The 19,919-nt window shown below is 41.5% G+C and overlaps 1 protein-coding gene across 1 annotated transcript; it reads right to left on the minus strand.

The window, feature by feature from the left end:
• Window positions 1-110: 110 nt before the first annotated feature.
• foxk2 (forkhead box K2) lies at window positions 111-10,900 on the minus strand. The gene is made up of 9 exons (XM_014472881.2): window positions 10,415-10,900; window positions 7,985-8,179; window positions 7,731-7,872; window positions 6,395-6,541; window positions 4,033-4,226; window positions 3,751-3,950; window positions 2,701-2,955; window positions 2,418-2,615; window positions 111-1,661 (listed from the first exon to the last, which is right to left on the minus strand). The coding sequence occupies exons 1-9, from the start codon at window positions 10,708-10,710 to the stop codon at window positions 1,471-1,473; spliced, it is 1,818 nt and encodes a 605-aa protein (XP_014328367.1). The 5' UTR covers window positions 10,711-10,900; the 3' UTR covers window positions 111-1,470.
• Between the last annotated feature and the right edge of the window lie 9,019 nt (window positions 10,901-19,919).

A 19,919-nucleotide genomic window follows, 5' to 3' on the forward strand; every position in this document is an offset into this window, starting at 1 on the left:
AACATTTGGACTAAAACCCAACCCCTTCATTTCCACACAAAGAAATAAATATATAGACTCTGCATTTGCTCAACTGAGAGGGTTTACTCAAAAGAAATAGAGAGAGAATCTGTGTTTAAATAAATTTATATATATATAAAAAAACAAAAGCAATTTTCCACTGAAGCAGAACGAACACCTATCACTTGTTTTAGCTCATAGAACATAGAATACAAGCTGAATAGCCTTACTTTGTCGCCTGAAATTAACAATTAAAGAAAACGCAAAAGGAAAGAAAACCAAGCGAATCAACTTCAAAACAAAGATAAACACAGCGGATGATGACAGGGAAAACAAGTGAGCAAATACAAAACAATAATAATAATTCAAAAAAAAACTAAGAGGTTAAGTGCAGCACAGGTCAGAATCGTTATAGCGTAGATTCAGTCTAAGTTTTCTTCAGTTCCATATTCAAATGATCTGCTCTGGTACGTTTTGTTTCTACATCTGTAACATGCAAGCTCAATGACACGTATGCTCAAATACACACGGGAATATACGTTTTAATTCGTAGGATATCTGGAAAATATGACAAAAGATTCTGTTGATGTACAGTGAGAACCACGTTTCATTCGCAGAAACAGAAAGAGCATCCACTCCATAGTGTTTTCTTTAAATGAGGAAAAAAAAAAACTAAAATATATATATATATATATAACAAAAACAAAACAAAAAAGTAAGACTACATTCATGTCACCGAACAGTCCACATACAACAATAAAAAATAAAAATAAAAAACAACAGGAAAGATTCCCAGAATTGAGATGTTAGGGTGTTTCTTAAAGAGGCGGCGCTCAGCTGCTCCGGATTATTACGGGTGCCTCGGGAAAAGAAAACACCCCCCCAAAAAAAAAAAGAAAAACAGACTAACTGCTCTGTGCCGCACCGAAGATACGACAGAATACTGCATTTCTACTCGCGACTCGGTTAGGTAGGTCGACGTGGAGGCTAGCTGCCGAAGATGGGAATGTCCACATGTCCACAAGCCTGCCTGCTGGTTGAACGCTTTGATTTTTCTGTAATGCTACCAGGAGGAGAGATTCCTGTTTGTCTTTGGGTGGCTGGGGGGCGAGGAGGGCGGGGCAAGTTGCATGGATAATCTTTTTGTTCTGGACTTTCCTTTCTTTCTGTCTCTGCTTCTTCTTGCTCTCTGGGTCTCAAACTTGAGAGTGATGGGAGTTGGAAGGGGGGATTCACAGTCATCAGCTACGCTTCTGTTTCATTTTCAGTTTGGTCTCTAGTTTTTTGTTTTTTTGCTTCTGTTTTTTTTTTTTTTTTTTGCATCGTGTTTTCTGCTATTAAATACTTGGCAGACAGGGGGCAGACAGGTGGGGTTCGCACAATCGGTAGTGCTTTTCTTTTTGGCACCTTGAGGATGGTGACGGAGGGTGGGATGGGAGGATGGAGGGGCGGAGATGGGGGTGGGCGGGGCTACTTGTCGTCAGCCTCTTCGCTGTCCGCGGTGCCGTTGTTGTTGTTGCCGACGGCGGCGGCCGGGCCGTTCTCCTCGTCGGTTTTCACCCTCTTGGACTCGGGCGGGTCCTGCAGCTCTCCGTTCTGCCTCTTGGTGGGGAGGGAGGCCGAGGCCGAGGCGTGCGTTGCCAGGAGATGGAGAGGGTTTGCTGCAGAGAGACGGAGGACAGGGGGGAGTTCGTTAAAACGCCAGAGAGAGGCTGCTTCGCGCACGGCAGGCCGTTGCTGCGGTGACACGATGACATCATGACGAACTAAACTGGCTCTTAATTCGACCTCATTGCACAGAGTATTAAACACACGGCATCTCAAGCTTTATTTTATGCCCTTATAGGCTTAGAACAGCTATCAAACAAACATATTTGTTCTGTCTCTGCATTTGATGATGTTCATTTTCTTCTACCACACAAAAGACATTCTGAGTCTGAGGAAACAGAGAAATGCTCAGTTTTTAGATGCTAAAAATTCATGATCCACAAAGGGCTGGGCGCTAAATCAACTCATCGAATTTTTGGAAAATCTGGATTTTCTCCTGGGTTTCCATAGTTCAGAGTGATGTCACCACGCCTCAAGCTACCATCTTGTTTCACAGGTGTGATTTATTTATCTTTCCTTTGAATTCAGGTCAACTCCGTGAGGAAATATAAGGGCCAGGCTAAATTATTTTTTCCTTTCTCATTACAAGAATAAAGGTATTCATTTCCACAGATTTATTTTACGTTACAACTGCAATGATTGTTGCAGTTTATTTAATTATTTACTGTTAAATATTTAATAATTGTGAAGTACCATGAAATGACCTAACCGTCCTTTTAGTGGGACAGAAGCCGACTCTTGTTTGGAAGGTATTTTTTACTATTCATCTCCCGCAAAATAGCTTCAACTCAGTCAGATTCTCGCGTCACCTGAACCAGCAGCGGTGCTGATGGGCACCAGGTGAGTCCCGTTCTGCGTGATGGCCTTGATAGGAAGCTGGTGCTGGCCGAGCGGGGCTTGCTGCACTATGGTGACGGTCGTCAAGGGAGCAGCCTGTGAGCTCTGGATAATGCGGCCGACTCCGCCTATAGAGGAAGCCGTGATGGACGGGACCGGCTCCACTTTGACTGCAAAGCATAATGGGAGAAGAGTGTGAGTTGACGAGCAACGCCTCGGCTAGCACCCGACGAGAACGCTCCTGATGTAGTTCACCTTTGACCTCCTGGTGATCTCCTCCGTTCTCCTGAGGCTCGGGGCTCTCCATCGAGGCGGGCTGCCCTCCGACGGTCGCCATGGTGACCGCCGGGATCTGGTGCACCAGATGCACGGTCTGCATGACGGGAGTGGAGCTCACCGATGTCGTTACCATGGCTGGGGTTGCCATGGCGTAGGTCACAGGCTTCATGGTGGTCTGAGGCATCTGGCGCTGCACGGCGATCAGCACCGGCTGGCTGTTGAGGGGGGAGCCTGGACAGGAAACAGGAAATGAGTTCAGCAGCAAACGCGCGCTAGGGCTGAAAACGATGAATCGGAATAATCACTGTAATAATCGATTAATCGTTAACAGGACTCAAAAAACAGGACATGTGTTATAAGAACAGCAGATTCAGAGCTGGTGGTTAAGTCAAAACTGTGCAAAAAGTATGTATGTTTTGCAATTAAGATTAAATTTAAAAAACTTTGTAAACATGTTCTACCCAAAACTCTTAGTTTTAGCTTCACCTGGTTGAAACTCTGGACAAAATCTATCACCTTGTTCTATCCAATTATTAATAAATTCACCAAAAAAATGAGTCAACAACGTTATATCGATGTCAAGTCCAGTGGAAAGTTTTAGCTTCTCCCACTGCGGTGTGTGTTTTTATCGCTTCAGAAGCTAAGAATGATCAACTAAAGGATCATGATCATGTTGTTGCATTTCAGGTAATAAATGCTTATTTTGTTATTTAAAAAAGGAATTGCATTTTTCAAGTGCATTTCTAATATTGTCTCAAGAAGACTGAAATAAAAAATCTGCAGAAAGGGCCAATTTATTTTGCAATTAATAAATCTAATGGAGAGGTTAATCGATTAATCATCAAAATAAACAAACTAAACGATGAGTTAAAATAGTCAACTGGTTAATCATAAGAATAATTAACCGACTAGTTGGCAAAATAACTGATTAATCATCAAAAATAATAGCTAGATCAATCGATAACTAAAATAATCGTTAAACAGGCCAAACAGCTGGATCTGTTCATGATCAATTTGAGGCTTTACCTGGGGAGTTTTGTGCAAAGCGAGCCTCCTGGATGACAGCCAGCTTGGGCTGGACTGCAGCTGTCTGGGTGGGTGCTGCTGGGGGGGCCTCTGCCTCCATGGGGACTGGGGATCCCTCTCTGGACAGGCTGTCTGGCGTCTGGACTCCACTGGAGTGGGCGGACAGCACCCCCATGTGGTTGGGAGATGCGGGGGCGCTCCTGAAACGACGACAAGAATAATCACCGGCATGGAGCGGCGAGCGCCATCGGGTGAGGCGGCGAGCGGGAGGCGAGCCCGTACCTGGAGGAGAGCGGCCCCACCGGGGTCCGGAAGCAGGGCACTCCCCGGGGCCGGCGCTTTCTGAAGGCCTGCTCGATGAGCTTGCCCTCCGAGGAGGGGTCGATCCTCCAGAACGAACCCTTGCCGGGCTCCTCCTGGGACCGGGCCACTTTGATGAAGTAGCGGTTCAGGGACAGGTTGTGGCGGATCGAGTTCTGGACGAAAGGAGAGAAATATTTTTACGTTGCTGCACGCGACCGTTTCTATTAAATTTAGGATCAGATTAGCCTCCACGGCAACCAATCCGTGCGATTTTATGGGATTGGAATTTGATTTGTTATGGATTTCACTGAAGTGAATCAGTCGTGTTTGTCATTTGGTGTTGTAAAAATATGCTGAATTGAATAATAAACACAATTTCACTGGGCAACACCAGAATGCAACTACAATATTGAAAACAGTGCTGCACAACACCAACACCGCACTTCATCCTTAAACCGTCAGTTAAAACATGGTAATAGCAGCATTATGTTATATTTAAATAAAACAGTAAAAAAGACTGAGTTACTGTAGGTTTTTTAAAAAAAGGATGTCAGTAAGCCTGTTGCAATAAGTATTAATCAATTAATCACATGCTAAATTACAATGAGCTCATTCTACTCTAACTTTTAAAGGGGAATTTAGTTGATTTTAGACATCACAGCCTATTTTATTTGTGCTTTTTGGTTGAAACTGGTTTTTATTTCCATTTTGATTTATTGTCTTTGGTTGTTGTGCTTTGATTTGAATATTTAAAAGTCTTCCAGTTCCAGGGTTACGTGTTATTTACAAAATGAATGTTCAAAGGGCAAACTTGAAAACTGTCCCAAACAACCATATTAACAGGTGTTTGCATTAATAAAATGAACCTTTTGGGTCAAATGTTTTGCATTTTGCTGGTCTGGAAAATAATTTTTAGTCAATTTTCAGAAACAAAGATTTTTATTTCTTCTGTCATTCATTAGCTGAAATTAATGAATGACTGTAAAAAAAAAATATCTGCATGTTTGTGCCATGTTACTACTATGATAGTGAAGTAGCAAGGCTAAAAAAAAAGACAAGAAAAAGCAGCTTTGGAGGAATCTTTAGTTTTAGTTTCAGCTTAACCCGCAACAAACAGCTGCAAAACTTCAGATTTCCTCTAATCCTGCAGATGAGACAGGTGTTGGAGATGAGGTGGAGTGGGATCTATTTTCTGACACAGTGAAGCCTTCTTCTAGTCATAACCCGGGATCCAATATCATCACCTACACATATGTACAATTATACATACTGGCTTAAACATAAATATAGGAGAACTAGTATTAGTACATACTTCTCCACATAAGTTCAGCTTTCAGCATCTATGCACCACAAATTTGGAACAAACTTCCAGAAAACTGTAAAACAGCTGAAACACTGACTTCCTTTAAATCTAGACAAAAAAACCCACCTGATTGTATTTGAAACGTAATCAATTACACATTTAATGATGGAACTTGACTTAATGTCATGTTTTGATTGCTGATTTTATGTTGAAATTGCACAAAAATCCGTGAGGGACGACGGAATCCCAGAGCGAAATTCCGTGAAAGACGTGTACGGAGCCTTGTGCCGGAAGAAAAACGGCGAGTGACTGAGGGTCACTGCACGTAACACAAACCCTGTAAATTCTAGACACTAACAGGTACCATAGAATTGCACAAAAATCCGTGAGGGACGGCGGAGTCCCTGCTCGAAGTTCCGTCAAATACGTGTACGGAGCCTTGTGCCAGAAGCCCATTAAAATGCTGTTGACATCGTTTTAAACTGTGTGATTGTGAGCGTGAGTGGGAATAAAAATAGCAATAGGTATTTTGTTCCATATAACACAGTAGGAGTGTAACAGGTCAATCTTTTATGGATTCAAACTCAACTAAAAACCCACCTGTTTAGGATTGTATTTGAAACGTAATCAATTACAAATTTATTGATGGAACCTGAATTAATGTCATGTTTTGATTGTTGATTCTATGTTGCATTGTGTTTCTGTGTTTGATACGATGTAAAGCACTTTGAAATGCCTTGCTGCTGAAATGTGCTATACAAATAAAATTTGATTGATTGATTGATAAGTTGCAGTTCCAACAAACTAAGCTCTTCAGAACGATATGACTTTGGAAGAACAGTGGCTGGATGACTGAGGTTTGTTAGACTTGCTAATAAAGTGCTGAGGAACTACAGCTCAATAATCAAGTCTAAGTATTACAGTAACTGGAAATCAGGATGAGGTTTGCTGTAATTGATGCATTAAAAAACTAAGGTTGGGAAGTTGTTCACACCCACTTCCCAGAAGTCCCCTGGCGGATGCGGTGGAGGCACTGACCTGCCAGCCTTTGTCAGCTGTTCTGTAGTAGGGGTAGTTCTTGGTGATGTGGGTGTATATTCCATTCAGAGTTAGCTGTTTATCTGGAGCCATGGTGATAGCTTGGACTATTAGTTGTGCATAGGAATATGGAGGTTTGGAGTCGTCCTGTGGAAACAAACAAACAAAAGCGGAGCAAAATTAATGTGTAATAAAAGTTTGTTTCTCAGTCTTGTACAATTAAGACCTGAAAAAAGTTAATTACCAGTATCAAAGTGGAACAGAAACGACAGAAAATCAAACAACTTCTTACTTAAGTATTTTACTAAAGATGTAAAATACAAACTGATAAACAACTATTGACTTATCACTGGTTTTAATGATAAAAAAAAAAATAGCTCCATAGTTGGAAACCATGAAACTCCTGAGAATTTCTGGTACGGTCTCACTTGGGAAACTAATCTGCTGAGATATCTACTTCTAGAATGATAAGCAACTGTGAAACAATTTAAACTCATGAATAATCTATATTATTGTAGAATGATGGACTTTGAGTTGTTTGGAATTATTCTTATAATTCACAGATTAATGAGTGGAAATAGTTTCTTCTCCAGAGTGTAAATGTCTTTCTTCACTGTTGTTGCGTTAGCAGACCTAAACTCAAATTTACGCCGTTACTTCAAGTAGCCATTATAGACGGCGATTAGGGCTGAAACAATTATTTGGATTAATCGATTAATGAAATAATCCATCGATTCATTTAGCGATAACTGGAGTATTCAAACTCAAAAGAGGTCATTTGCTGAAAACAAACGAGATATTCAGAGCAGTAATTAAGCTAAAACTGTACAAAACACGTATACATTTTACATTTAAGATGAAAACATCTTTGTCTGTCAATATGTTTAGCAAAAATTCCTCATGTGGCATAATTTTAGCTCCACTTCAAATTCACTAAAGGAGTGCCATGTTTTTGCATTTTAGGCAATAAAATATATATATTTCTTTTTTAAATAAGTGATTAAATTATTTATTAGCATCTTTTAACATGTCTCTATTATAAAAGAGGATTAAGTGGCAATTTTTTTAATGTGATTAATAATCATTAGTTGGAGCCCTAATGGTGATGACTGAAAAATCTCCTGTAGCAGTCTGTATTACAGCAGATTTGAAGAACCTTCTGACTGAAAGCCCTCGTAAGGAGGACACTGAGCAGAACAAATGCAAAAGGGTTTATCTTTTTTATTATTATTATTATTATTCATTACTATGACTGTATGAACATGCTCATACCCATAAAGACAGGCAAAACCTTCTGTGTCCCGTCAGATCTACTTCCTGTTCCGTGTCCTCTCACCTTTGGGCTGTCTTCACCAGAGGCCTCCTTGTCGTTTTCCGATTGCGAGTTGTCTCCTATGATTTCCGAGGTGAGAACGCGGCTCGTTCTGTAGCTGGAGAGTCCTGCTCCCCTCGGACTTGACGGACACGAGTTTGCAGCGCTGTAAAAAAAAAACAACCAAAAAAAAAAACAACTGATCTCTTGGGTCGGTGTTTAGAAATGTTGTTGCGATTGCATCTCAAACTCAAACCGCACCCTCATCACCTTCCTACCTAATGGTGCCGGTGGGCGAGGGCAGCGGGCTCATGAGGTGGGCGATGTTGTCGGGAATGTTGATGGTCAGCGGTGAGATTTGGGGCTGGACGGGCTTGACCGGTGATTCCGGCACGTTCCTTGGCTCCTTCTTGTCGCTGGACAGGGCGGTGAACGTGATCTTTATACTCGTGCTGGGGAAGCGGAAGCAGCACCTGCGGGACGACACGGACCCGAGCGGTGAAACGACACCGCGGGGTCGAGTCACAATGTCAGCGTGCGGACGAGCCCCTCTCTGCCAGGCAACAAGCATGCCGAGGCGCTCCAAATGAAGACCGGAGAGGAACACAGAGACTTCACAACAATCTAATATGGGCTTGAACCAAGACCGTTACATAACAGTTCCTGCTTAAAACGTCTAATTTTCTATTAATGGGCTTGGCTATATTTAGACCAGTTGCACACAACTAAACGAGACAATCTCAACAGATCTTTTGTGCAGATTAAAAGGAAATAAAATAATCTGTCCAATGAAGTTATGGGTCAGAAAATAGACTGAAAATGGAACAAAACTAGAGGCAAAATTAGATTTTTTTTGTATGTATGTGTATATACCATCGTTCCTTCCACACACAGTCTTGACGAAATTGAAATAAGTCCACCTTTTGTTTAATGGCTTTACATTTGCCGATGAAACATTGATCTGGTCTTTACTAGGTTGTTAAAAGTTCCCTATGGTTTTTCTGCACAGCGCCATTATGGACCAACCACAGCGTTTCGGTCAGGCTGAGATCTGGATACTGACTGGGTCTTTCACAACACCTTCGATCTTTTTGGAGATTTGTTTTGGTCATTCTGTTGCCGTATCCCGTTTTCCTCTCATTTGACTCTAGAATATGCTGGTATGAGGAATAGTTAATAGTTGAGTTCATAACTACAACATATATTGGCCTCGAGTTTGTGAAAAAAGCACAGATTATCACACCTCTAGTTTTGTCTGATGTCTAAAGGACATTGTTCCATTGTTGTAGTACAACTAGATTCAAGCTGGTAAATTCTCCCATATTCACTTAAGAGAAAAGACAAAATATATCTGTTCAGTCTTCTTCCAATTGTGCTGCAATGAATGTAAACATTTAATATGATAACTGAGGCCTGTGTGTTTCCTGGTTAACCAACCTGAATAAAATAATGGTTCATTCATATTATTATTATTAGTAGTAGTAGTAGTAGTAAGTGGTCAATGTTTGGGAAAAAAGTACCTTCATACATCAGTTGACTGATGTATTGGTGAACCTGTAGAATATTCCACTTTCAAGAGACTTTATAGGGAAAAACGATGTTTATGGAGGCCATGTAAACATTTAGAAGCAGTTTATATTTTACCTGTGGCAGATAACTTTTTGTGTCTTTGTTCAGGATAAATTGGTGAATTCCAAAGGCTAAAGCTAATAGCTTTCCAATATAAACATGGATTACATTTCCATTGGGTGACATGTCCAGTGAGATTATGTCTATTTTAGATAACCAGAAATATTTTACCTGTTCTGTTCTCAAAATCTGTTCCAAACATGAAGGTTATTTGGTTAACAAAACCTTTTCTTTTCCTCGAGTAAGTAACCGTCAACATTTGTCCAAAGTAAAAGTTACGCTTTTACTCACAACATAGCTTTGGCGTTTTGGGACTGCTGCTTAAACTAAATGAAGTCTAATTTGGATTTAAATAACTTCTGACTCCAGTTTGTTTTTAATTAGGTTTTGATATTTAAGCTCCAAAATTAAAATACTGCTCGAAATTAGGTTAATCGCCAGCTAGTTTGAGTTTATATTTTGTGGTCAGGCAGGAAAAAGACAACACCTGTTTTGGCTCAACAAAGCGTGATGTTGGCAGCAATATAGTGTGTTTTACCAACAGCAGTGAAAAATTAACTCTTCAAACAGTGCAATTCCTCGTTTCGGCATTTGGATTTATTTTCATAAAGGTTTTTATAAGATGAATGTAACTATTCACAGCCACTCATCAATGTGGCACATGTAAAACAACGGAAGTGAGGAAATAAAACCAGCTAATGTCCCCTTTCACCTTACAAGCTAGCGTCCACATGTAGACCCATTGTAGAAAACAGAACAAATAACCTTAGCAAAAGCATAAATGACAACACAAAAGGCTGGGGAAAACGTGTGGCCGAAAACATTAATGAGGGTTATTTATATAGGTTTTGTATTTTTTGGAGGGGCAAGCAGTAATATTGCCACATTATTAGCATGTCTGACTTGGAGATTTCGTGTGACGTCGCTGCTGTACACACGAAGAGCACGTAACAGGCTCGATACAGCACGTGCATCACCGCTGCAGGCTAACACAACAATAACAATACACACACACACAAAAACACGAGTACGTTCATCCACGGGCAACACTTCACGCCACTCGCCCTCAAAACACTCACATTCGTGGAAGCTGGAGAGGTGGAGCCCCTCTTCTCTGGAACACCCCATCAACAAACACCCCGTTTTTTCCAAGGCACCGGAGGTAGAATTCCCTCGTGCCCGAGCCATCCTCCCCGGCGGTGAAGATTTCGAGGTGCCGCCGGGATATGAAGCTCGAGTGGCCCATGCTGACGTCCACTGAGCCCTGGGAAGAGTTCCGGCCGATAGTCACCGACCTTTTCTTCATGAGATACTCGAACTCTCGGCCCTCCAGCCGGGCTATAGCCGACCCCAACATCCCGCTTACCACCGCCATCTTCCAGTCCGAGGTGTCTTGGTGCAGATTTTGAGGTGTGGAAGGAGCAGTAATTTAGTGGCGAATGTGATAAATTAAAAGAGTTCGTTTTCTGGCCTGGTTCAATGAAAGGGGGGCTCCAATTTTACACTGTGGAGAATTTAGCCAGGAACGTGCCAGACCGGGGACACAACCGCTCAGACTCACCACGGTGAAGAGGAGGGAGGGGCCAGAACGAGTCGCAGACCAATCAAAAGCCGACAAACGGGCGGAAGTGCCGCAAGAGACAATTGTTTCCGCCAATGAGAGGCCGGTTAGGGCACGCAGATGAGTGATGTTTACCAATGACAACAATAATAAAAATAGCCGTAGAAGGGTTAGGTCGGTCGCAGCATGGGTTGCATTGCAGTCTGACACGCAGATGGAGGAAAGGTGTAAAACCCGGCAAAATTATTTTAAACAGAGGAATTTAACAGACAAAAAAAAAAAAAAAAAAAATCAAGAGAAGAACACGTGACCCGCCTCTTCTTCCTTATATTCACCTCAGGAGAGGAGGCATCATCTGCTTACGAACAGTTTTTTATACATTAAAATTTAAGTAGACATGGAACATTATTATTAAACATTCCAAGAGTATCTCAGTGAATTATTATATTATAAAAAAGCTCATGTATTTCAGTAATTACATTTTTACAGCAACAGAAAAACGTTTTACACCTTAAGTACACACATGGCATAAACCACTTTGGCATGAAGGAAGTGCCATGTTTGACTCAGGGAATGCAAGACAAAGGCAAATCCTCACTCCTCCACTACTATGCTTCATGAGGGTTTTGTGCAGATGTACTGTTTTTTGTTTTTCCAAACATTGTGCTGCATGTTATGGTTAAACATCTCTGGCTTGGTCTCCTTTCTGGAGTCTTTTTTTCTAGCAACTCTTAATGAGAAGCCATGCGTTCAGTAAATTCCCCTATGAAGTTAGACATATAAATTGCTAACAAAGGCAGTGGTTTCCTCTGAGATTTTGTATTTTTAGCTGTTGCAGCCACTCCCATGAAGCTCAAAAATGTGTTTCATTTGTGAATATTTGTTTCTCTCTGGGGAGTGATGGATACATTAAATTGTTTGAAAGTGGATTTATAACCCTTCCTAGATTGATAAGCAGCAACAATTGCTTCTCTATGTTCAACAAATGGTATTTTCCTGTTATGCTTCCCTTATTTGAAACAAAATACATCTGGACATGAAGCGGAGCAACTTAACCGAACTGAAGGAATTTAAGCAAACAGTCAATAACGAATAGTATTTAGTCAAACATGCAAATCATTGAATTGACAAGTTTCAGTCACTCCCATGACAACAGTCCCAGCATCAAGGCATGCAGAATGCTTCCACAAATATTTCCAAAAGATTGGGATTCCTTAGGAGCTCTATGAATTCTGTAAGAGGATGCCACCTGTGCAATAAGCCTAGTTGTGATATGTCTTAGGGGTATTGCAACAAAGTGAGTGAATGAAACTGACCATAACTCAGACACCATGCAGTTGGCTAGGTACAATCGCAAAGCAGTGTCAGAGGTTGCTAAGGGACGTGGTGTGCAGGTTGCCAACTTTCTGCAAAGTTCATTGCAGACCTCCAGCATTCAAGTCGCCTGCAGATCAACGCAAGAACAGTGTGTAGAGGGCGCCATAGAAGGGATTTCCAGTTGCTAAGCACACTCATTCACCACTTAAACCAGGAAGTGTACAAATCATGCCAAGCTGTCTGACAGTCCAACGGATGAGCCTTTTTAACGTGTCCTGTCTGGCAGTTTCCAGGACAACAGCGCTGGCCTGACTGCACTGTGTCAACTGTAGTTTTGTGCAGAGATGATTATGGTGTGGGAATGTTTTGCTAGCAGTTGTCTTTGGCTTCGCCGTTCCACTGAAAGGAAATCTGCAGCATACCAAGACATTTTGGACCATTCCGTTATCACAACTTTGACAGAACAGTTTGGGGTTGTCCGCTCAATATCAATAGGCAGCAGTGATGATATTCTGCAGTAACATGTCCTAGATAACTCTACCAGTTGTTGGCAAGTATTTGCAGTCTACCTCATCTACTTTCCCTTCTTTCTTTGTCTGGTCATATGGTTAGAAAGCTGGGCAGAGAGATGCTGGAGTTGAGGATATAATCCTTGCCCACTGTTTATTCTCTGGGATTTGGGGGTTGTATTTGGAGTATTATTTGAGCTTTGGGGACGTCAGTCAGCTTCTCCCGGTTGTTGCTATGCGTCGTAACAGCTAACTAAAGAGCAAAAATCCTTCCAGCTGCACAGCATCCGGAGGGAATAACTGTCCAAACATGCAATACCTCTACAAGAAAAAAAAACTGTGAACAAAAGTCTACAAAAGATAAAAACAGGACTAACACACCCTTAACTTCATGGAGAGACTCCCAAAAAGACCTATAGGTGTGTAACTGCAATGGGTGGGCCGACATCATGTTAAATCGTATGGAGAAGAATGGGATGCCATTTAAGTTCATTTGTGTTAAAGGAGCAATGCTATGTAAAAATCTATTTTTTGAGCTTTACATCATGTCATAATCTTATTTTCTGGTCAAAAACATACCTGGAGTATCGCCCCTGATTCTTTCAGGAGAAATCCTTTAATCTCCCATGGCAACCATCCAACCATTTTATTTCATTTTCTGATTTACTTTAAGTTAATTTGTTGCATGACCTGTACAGACTACACCTTGTTTAATGAGTCCCTGCGTCTCAACGAGTTATACCCGTAGAAATGAAGATTTAACGAAAACTACACATTTCAAACCATGCATCCTCGACCTTGCATCTGACAATTATGTGCTATGTTTCGTTGGCCTATCACACTTTGCCGTTTTTAAAGACAGGGCAAAATGTGAAAAGGTTCAAAGAGTTATGGCGAAGGCGCTGATTAGAAAAGTCAAGTTGGCAAGCCAATAAGAGCTCAAGTTTGCATTGTTTGATGTAGAGCGTTCACTAAGTCTCATTAAACGAAGTGCTTGGTTATTAATGTCTGTTCTCAATGTACCCACCTTTGGGGTGTTTTTATGTTGCGCCAGGTGGCTTTAAAAGTCCAAGCGTCATAAAATATTTTGCAGTGTAAAGATTTTTTTTTTTTTTTCCCCCATGTTAAAAAACGTTTTTATTTCCATTCGTTAGCCATGTACGCCTATTGGCTGCAGCCCAAAGTTCGGTTCCCCCACTTCCGTCCAGGAATTGGCGGGTTTCTTTGTTTATTTCTAGTAGAAAAGCTACGAGGCACCACGCTGCGAGCACAGCGCCAGTGGATGTAGGCCGTGTAGAGATGACTACGGAGAGGCTTGAGAGCTCCATGGAGCCGCGCCGCCTCTGTCAGAGCCCCCCTCTAACCATTCTCCTTCTCAGACAGTACACCATGTTCTTAGACACGGCTTTAATATTTAAGTGAACGGGCTACTCGGAAGAAAGCCGCGCGCGCACCGTCACGGCTCTGTGCCGCGCGTGTTCTCTAAATGACGCAATGCCTGCTTCGTCCAAGGACGTCAGAGTACAGCTCCGAAAATGAGGATGTCGTGAATATTTTCTGTCACTCGTTTCACAAAGTGGGGCTGATATATGACATAAATTCGTTACACAGCTACGTAGGTCAAGCATTTATTTCTTGTAATTTTGATGATTGCAGAAAATGAAAACTCAAAATTTAGTGTTTAACAAAATTTCAGTGTTACATAAATACTTTTTTTTTTTAAAGGATAGTTTCTGAAAAGTATTTTCACTTCTATCCAGTCAATACTTGCGTGTGGCTCCTTTTGCGTGATTTATTACTGCATCAATGCGGCGTGACTTGGAAACAAGCACGCTGTGGCACTGCTGAGGTGTAAAGGAAGCCCATGTTGCTTTGACAACGGCCTTCACACCGTTTGCATTGGGTTTGGTGTCTTTCATCTTCCTCTGGACAACATCTCATAGATTTTCTATGCGGTTTACATCGGGCCAGTTTGCTGGTAACACCATGAGTCAGCGTTTGCTACTGTTTGGCAATGACTTGGCAGGTTATGCTGGAAAATGAAATCAGAATACCCATAAAACTTCTCAGCAGTGGATGATATGGCCTCCAAATCATCACTGAATGTGAAAACTTCACACTGGATTTCAAGCAACATGGGTTCTGGATCTCCCCACTCTTCCTCCAAAGACTCTGTGTTTTTGATTTCCAAATGAAATACAAACTTTACATTTGAAAAGAGGAGTTTAGACCACTGCGCAACAGTCTGGTTCTTTTTCTCCTTAGCCCATGTGGGATGCGTCCAATTATTCCCATGGGTTAAAAATGTATTTGAACATAGTTGCAGCATGTTTAGCAACAAAATGATGAGCAATGCAACATGCGTACACACTGACAACTACTTAACACGTACCTCAAAATCCCATAGGACTGCTGGACATTTAAAATCTTATTTGCACTCCCGAGTGTTTATTATTTCATTGTTGAACGTCTTCCTTTAGTGCTGGACTGCACCGGAATAAATGATTGGCTCTAATTTCTCGTGTAGTGGTCTGGTCTTCCACCTTGCTAGACAAAAGTGAAGTTGAGTGTTGCGTTATTCCTAGATCCAAACTTCCAAGTTGCATGGATTGCTGGATTATTCCTTTTATCGTTATTGTCAAAGAGTTGCGGCTTAGGGACAATTCGCCCCTCCAACGTCTTCCTTAACTTTTTTTTTTTTTTTACCCATATGTGGCCATTTCGTCTTTTAAACAAACCATTTCCTACCTGTATACTGAAACCATTGACCAGTTGACTCTTTTTACATAACAGATACGTCTTCCTTAAAGACTGCAAGCATCAATAAACCATTTTGTGTTAAATAGCCAAGTGATACCAAGGTCTTTACTTTTGAGAATACCGATGAGAAAGCCGGTGTTGAAACGATGGTCGAGTGCTGCCCTCTGCTGGTTTTACTCGGTATGTATGGGGGGTCTCTGTGGGTTCGCTGCTGGTAATTCGGCCACCAGCTAGTGCACATTTGAAGAGGTGAACAAGTGTACCGATTCACACATATACACGCATGCAATGTGTGAGGATTTACCAGCCTTACATATGCAGTGTTCCGTGAGTTATTAATCAAATTATAAAGGCAAGAAGTCCAAAAATTTAATGTGATCCACCTATCCACCCGTTGTCTCATTACTCATAACCTCCTTGCTGCTACTTTGCAACAGGGCTCAAATTGATCTATTTATGAAAAATAACCAGGAAACATAAAAAAAATAAAATCAACATTCATCCCAGTTATATCACACTAAAATGAAACGTAAGGTAGCTTTACCTGGAAAACTAGTAAATGCTAATAAGCCCGTTGAACTGCTGACTTCAACAAGCATTTTTGTTCTGCCTCGTGTCACAAAGTTCCTATCCCAGCCGGTTCTGCATTTGTGCCACAGAATCATCTCCGCCTCGGCTGCTTTCCACTTCTGCTCGCCAGGGAGGCCTGTCTCTAAAAACAGCAGGTCTCCATGGAAACCGGCCTAATGAAAAGCTTTTAAGCGAGGTAGCACCTCATTACCGCACTGAGGAACCGGCGTCCGCTCAGTGAAAAGGAAAAACTCGGGGATAAATTAGATCCTTAACTGGGAAGTTAATTTCCAGGAAGTGCGGCTGAACAGTTCCGTAATTAATTTGGAACGTGCGAAGGAAATGGGACATCCATATCAAGCTTTACCGAGTACATTTACTGAGCCGTAATTAGGAAATAAATTACTGCCACCTAATATTTATTAAAGAATACAATTGTTTAAAAAAAAAAAAAAAAAAAAAAAAAAGGTTGATCCTGGACACGTAATTGGATTTTCTCCCTAGAACATTGTTGCCTATATTTGGACTTTAAAAGCTTGCATTAAAACCACGAACCGTGACGAGACAATGCAGTCGCAGGTTCCTGCCTCGCCCGGACAGTTTAATGGTGTGCTGGAGGTGTGTGTTTGTGTGCTCCTGCGCTGTATCACGCCTGCCGCGCGCACCTCCCAGACGCTAGAAAGGGACCTCAAAACGAAAACACGGAGAGGCGAAAGTACGGTGGGAACTAGTGTTCGGTTTAAGCTGACGTCACGTTCTCCTGTGTTTCGTGTGTTAGCTGGGAATTAATTTGTTACCATCACAACTTCAGTTTTGGAGGAGTTGGGTTTAGTGACGCAAACGTAACGTCACATGACAATGCACCAAGAAGAACATTTTGCCTGACCAATTCAGAAATGAGAAATCACCCTTTTGAGATTTGGTTTGAACCATTGATAAATTATGTTCTTTAAAAAAAAAAAAAAAACTTAACCCCCCCCCACCCCCAGCAACCAACAGTGTAGTTTATGGTAATCCAAAGTTGGGAAATCATAAAAACATCCAAAGCGTGGTGCTAAAACAAACCCATTTCAGAGAGACATCCAGGACAAATTAACCAGCTGTTTGTCCAGCAGTGACCCAACAGTCCACTCTCTAAAGCAGGAGGTTCAAACTCATTTCTGCTTTGGGCCAAATGCAGATCGTGAGTGCTCTTAAAGGGCCGGTTGTGCCAGAATGTGTTGATAAAACCTGTTCACAAACTACCAATGAATTCTTAAAATTAAATATTATTATTGAACATCTTTCCAACCCCTCCTAGATTTTGTGATTCTTTTTGTGATTTTAGGCAATAAAAATAAATAAATCAAAATGTTTGTGGCACTAACTGGGAAACATTTGCAATTTTTGTGCTTATTGATGACAGTAAATGCGACTTTTTATTACTCTCTGTGTAGATTGTGGACTATAACCTGACATCCATTAAGTCTGAGGCAGCTGTTTAGTACAAAGAAGAAAGTTCTTGACAATTTTAGAAAAATCTGTAATGAACTCCCAATTAATAGCAAAAAAAAAATGGGAGGAGTTGTTGATTTTGCTTTCATTTCCATGATAGTTCTCAAGAAACTGGAGGGACTGCATTGATTTGATCGCTAACATAATATTTAAATATTACGTGCTCTAAAACTAAAACAAAAATTCAGAGTCCGGAGTTGATTTTATGAGGGAGGTGAAACAACAGCAGCAAACCAGACCAAAGTAAGGCACTCTTTTAGCAGTTCTGGTGTTGATGGTTCAGTGTAGCTCTGAAATGAACCCAACTTCTCTCTAAAGTTCACATTAGAACTTAGACCTAGCCCACATAGAACCTGTTTCTTTAGTCTTGAGAGAGGCTGACAACTTTTACATTCTTAACCAGTCTAATAATATTGGATAAAATTTCTTTTATAGACTTTATTTCCGATTTGGTTAGTAGCTTGTAGATAAGTTGATATTCATACCAAGCAAAAAGAACAAATACATTCAGTTTTAAGTACATTTCTAATACTGAGAAAGATACATAAATCTCCTTTGAACACACTATGCAGATGGCTCAATAAAAAAGGACAGATTCACTTCTTCCAAAATGTCTTTCTCAGCATCAGACTGAAAGATTGATTTCCAAACTTTTAACACACTTTAGCGTTGCTCCACCAGCCTCGACAGTTGAACCTCCGTCACATCACATGCCACCACGGTGCTGTTGCTCCAGTGTGAAGCGCTGGCAGCCGTGACAAGAGTCTCAACACTACACCGACTGCCATCGCGGAACCTAATCTCTGCCGCCTTTGTCACTAGACAGTGTCATGTTCAGCCAGGGCCAGGCGTAGGCGTGTTTCCTCCGCGCGAGTCGGCCACGGCGGTGTGACAGAGAGACGGAAGGAAGGGTGTGAGGCTGAACCTGAACACCTAGAGACGGGCCGGCTGTGGGGATTGTGACGCCTTCTGGAGTCTCATGACGACCGGTTCAAAGGAACCCGTTCTCGAACCGCTTTACCGGGTGAGGTTCTGAATTAGTAATGCAGTGTTGACACATTCCCAAACACTCATTTGTGCGAGGATAAATGCCTGTTCTTTGAAACCCAAATGTTTCTCAAAAGAGATCCGAGTATTGAAGGTTTATGGTAAAGACTTGGAACTAAAAGCAATTACACAAAATTGTTAACTCGAACATAAAATTCAAGTTAATAATAAACCCATCTATATTTTCTCCTGAGTCTTCCTGTTAGTTAGCTATTGTATCTTCACTCTTGTGCCAAACAAGGGACGATCAGGGGATTATTGTGGCGCTGAGCTCAGATATCAGTCGCCCTGTAAATAGGGTGTGTGTGTGTGTTCGGACTGGTGAAAAACAAGTTGTACGACATACCTGAGATCCTGAGATAAAGATAACACCTGAGCACACGAGTAGCTCAATAAACAAACCCACAAAGTTTGATTCCGCCATTAAAAAAAAAAAAAAAAAAAATCAGTTTCCATATTCTCTTTTTCACACACCATTCCCATGAAACGACGCTGCTCGGTGGTCTGTAACTAAAGGACCCAGTTTGACTGGTTCCTTTTGAACGGTTTGCGCGACCAATACTCAGATTTCACAGCTCTAAAATCACCACAGAGACTGACCGGGAACAACAGCCTTAAGTACAAAGTCGGTAAAACAGACATGATAAATGACCACGTGTTGCCAACAAGCAGGAAGGAGAAACAAAGGAAGGACTTATTTGACAGGGGTGAGGGGGCGCTATGTAGCGGAGATGAGAGTAGTAAGTCCCTTTAGTAGAGAACGAGTTATCAAGAGGATGTTTTCAGCTAGGATGGTAAGCTATCAGCTAGTCAGTGTTGGAACACGATTATAGAACATTTCTATCATCTTAGGACTGAAGCATCAAAATTCATTGGATTAGACGTTTATTTACACAGAACACAATGATACATGAGAGAAAAGTGAAAAGGTGTAATAGCATCCTTGATTTGATAAACTGATTATTATTATTTTATTTTACATTACATACTTTTTCTAACAGATAGGGTGTGTCCAAATCGAGGGGCTGTGTCCCTCAAAGGACCTATCTGATGTAGGCTTCGTGGTCGATGAAACACCACGTAGTGCTTCGTCCACAAGGACTACAAAGGTAGGTCAGGTTCTTCGTCAACCGCAAAGACCAGAAGTGAGCGGCTGTGAAATTTGACGGTCTAATCCTCCAGCTTTATTCCCTGCCCTTACCCCGGAGTTTGTCCTGTAACCTAGAAACCGTGACGCTATGCACAAGCTGGTGGAAATGGACCTTTAAATCTACACAACATCATTTTGACGTTATGTATCGCTATAATTATTTGTTTGGGTTCTTC

Source organism: Xiphophorus maculatus, chromosome 10 (assembly GCF_002775205.1).
Source record: "Xiphophorus maculatus strain JP 163 A chromosome 10, X_maculatus-5.0-male, whole genome shotgun sequence".
Taxonomy (NCBI): Eukaryota; Metazoa; Chordata; class Actinopteri; order Cyprinodontiformes; family Poeciliidae; genus Xiphophorus; species Xiphophorus maculatus.

Bases quoted from the DNA above. Each gene is read 5' to 3' on its own strand.
- foxk2 (XM_014472881.2), bottom strand. From the start codon at position 10,710: ATGGCGGTGGTAAGCGGGATGTTGGGGTCGGCTATAGCCCGGCTGGAG. The intron at 7,873-7,984 runs GTAGGAAGGTGA...TTTTTTTTACAG, and splicing joins TCGCCCACCGGCACCATTAG to CGCTGCAAACTCGTGTCCGT. The intron at 1,662-2,417 runs GTGACGCGAGAA...GTCTCTCTGCAG, and splicing joins CAGCACCGCTGCTGGTTCAG to CAAACCCTCTCCATCTCCTG.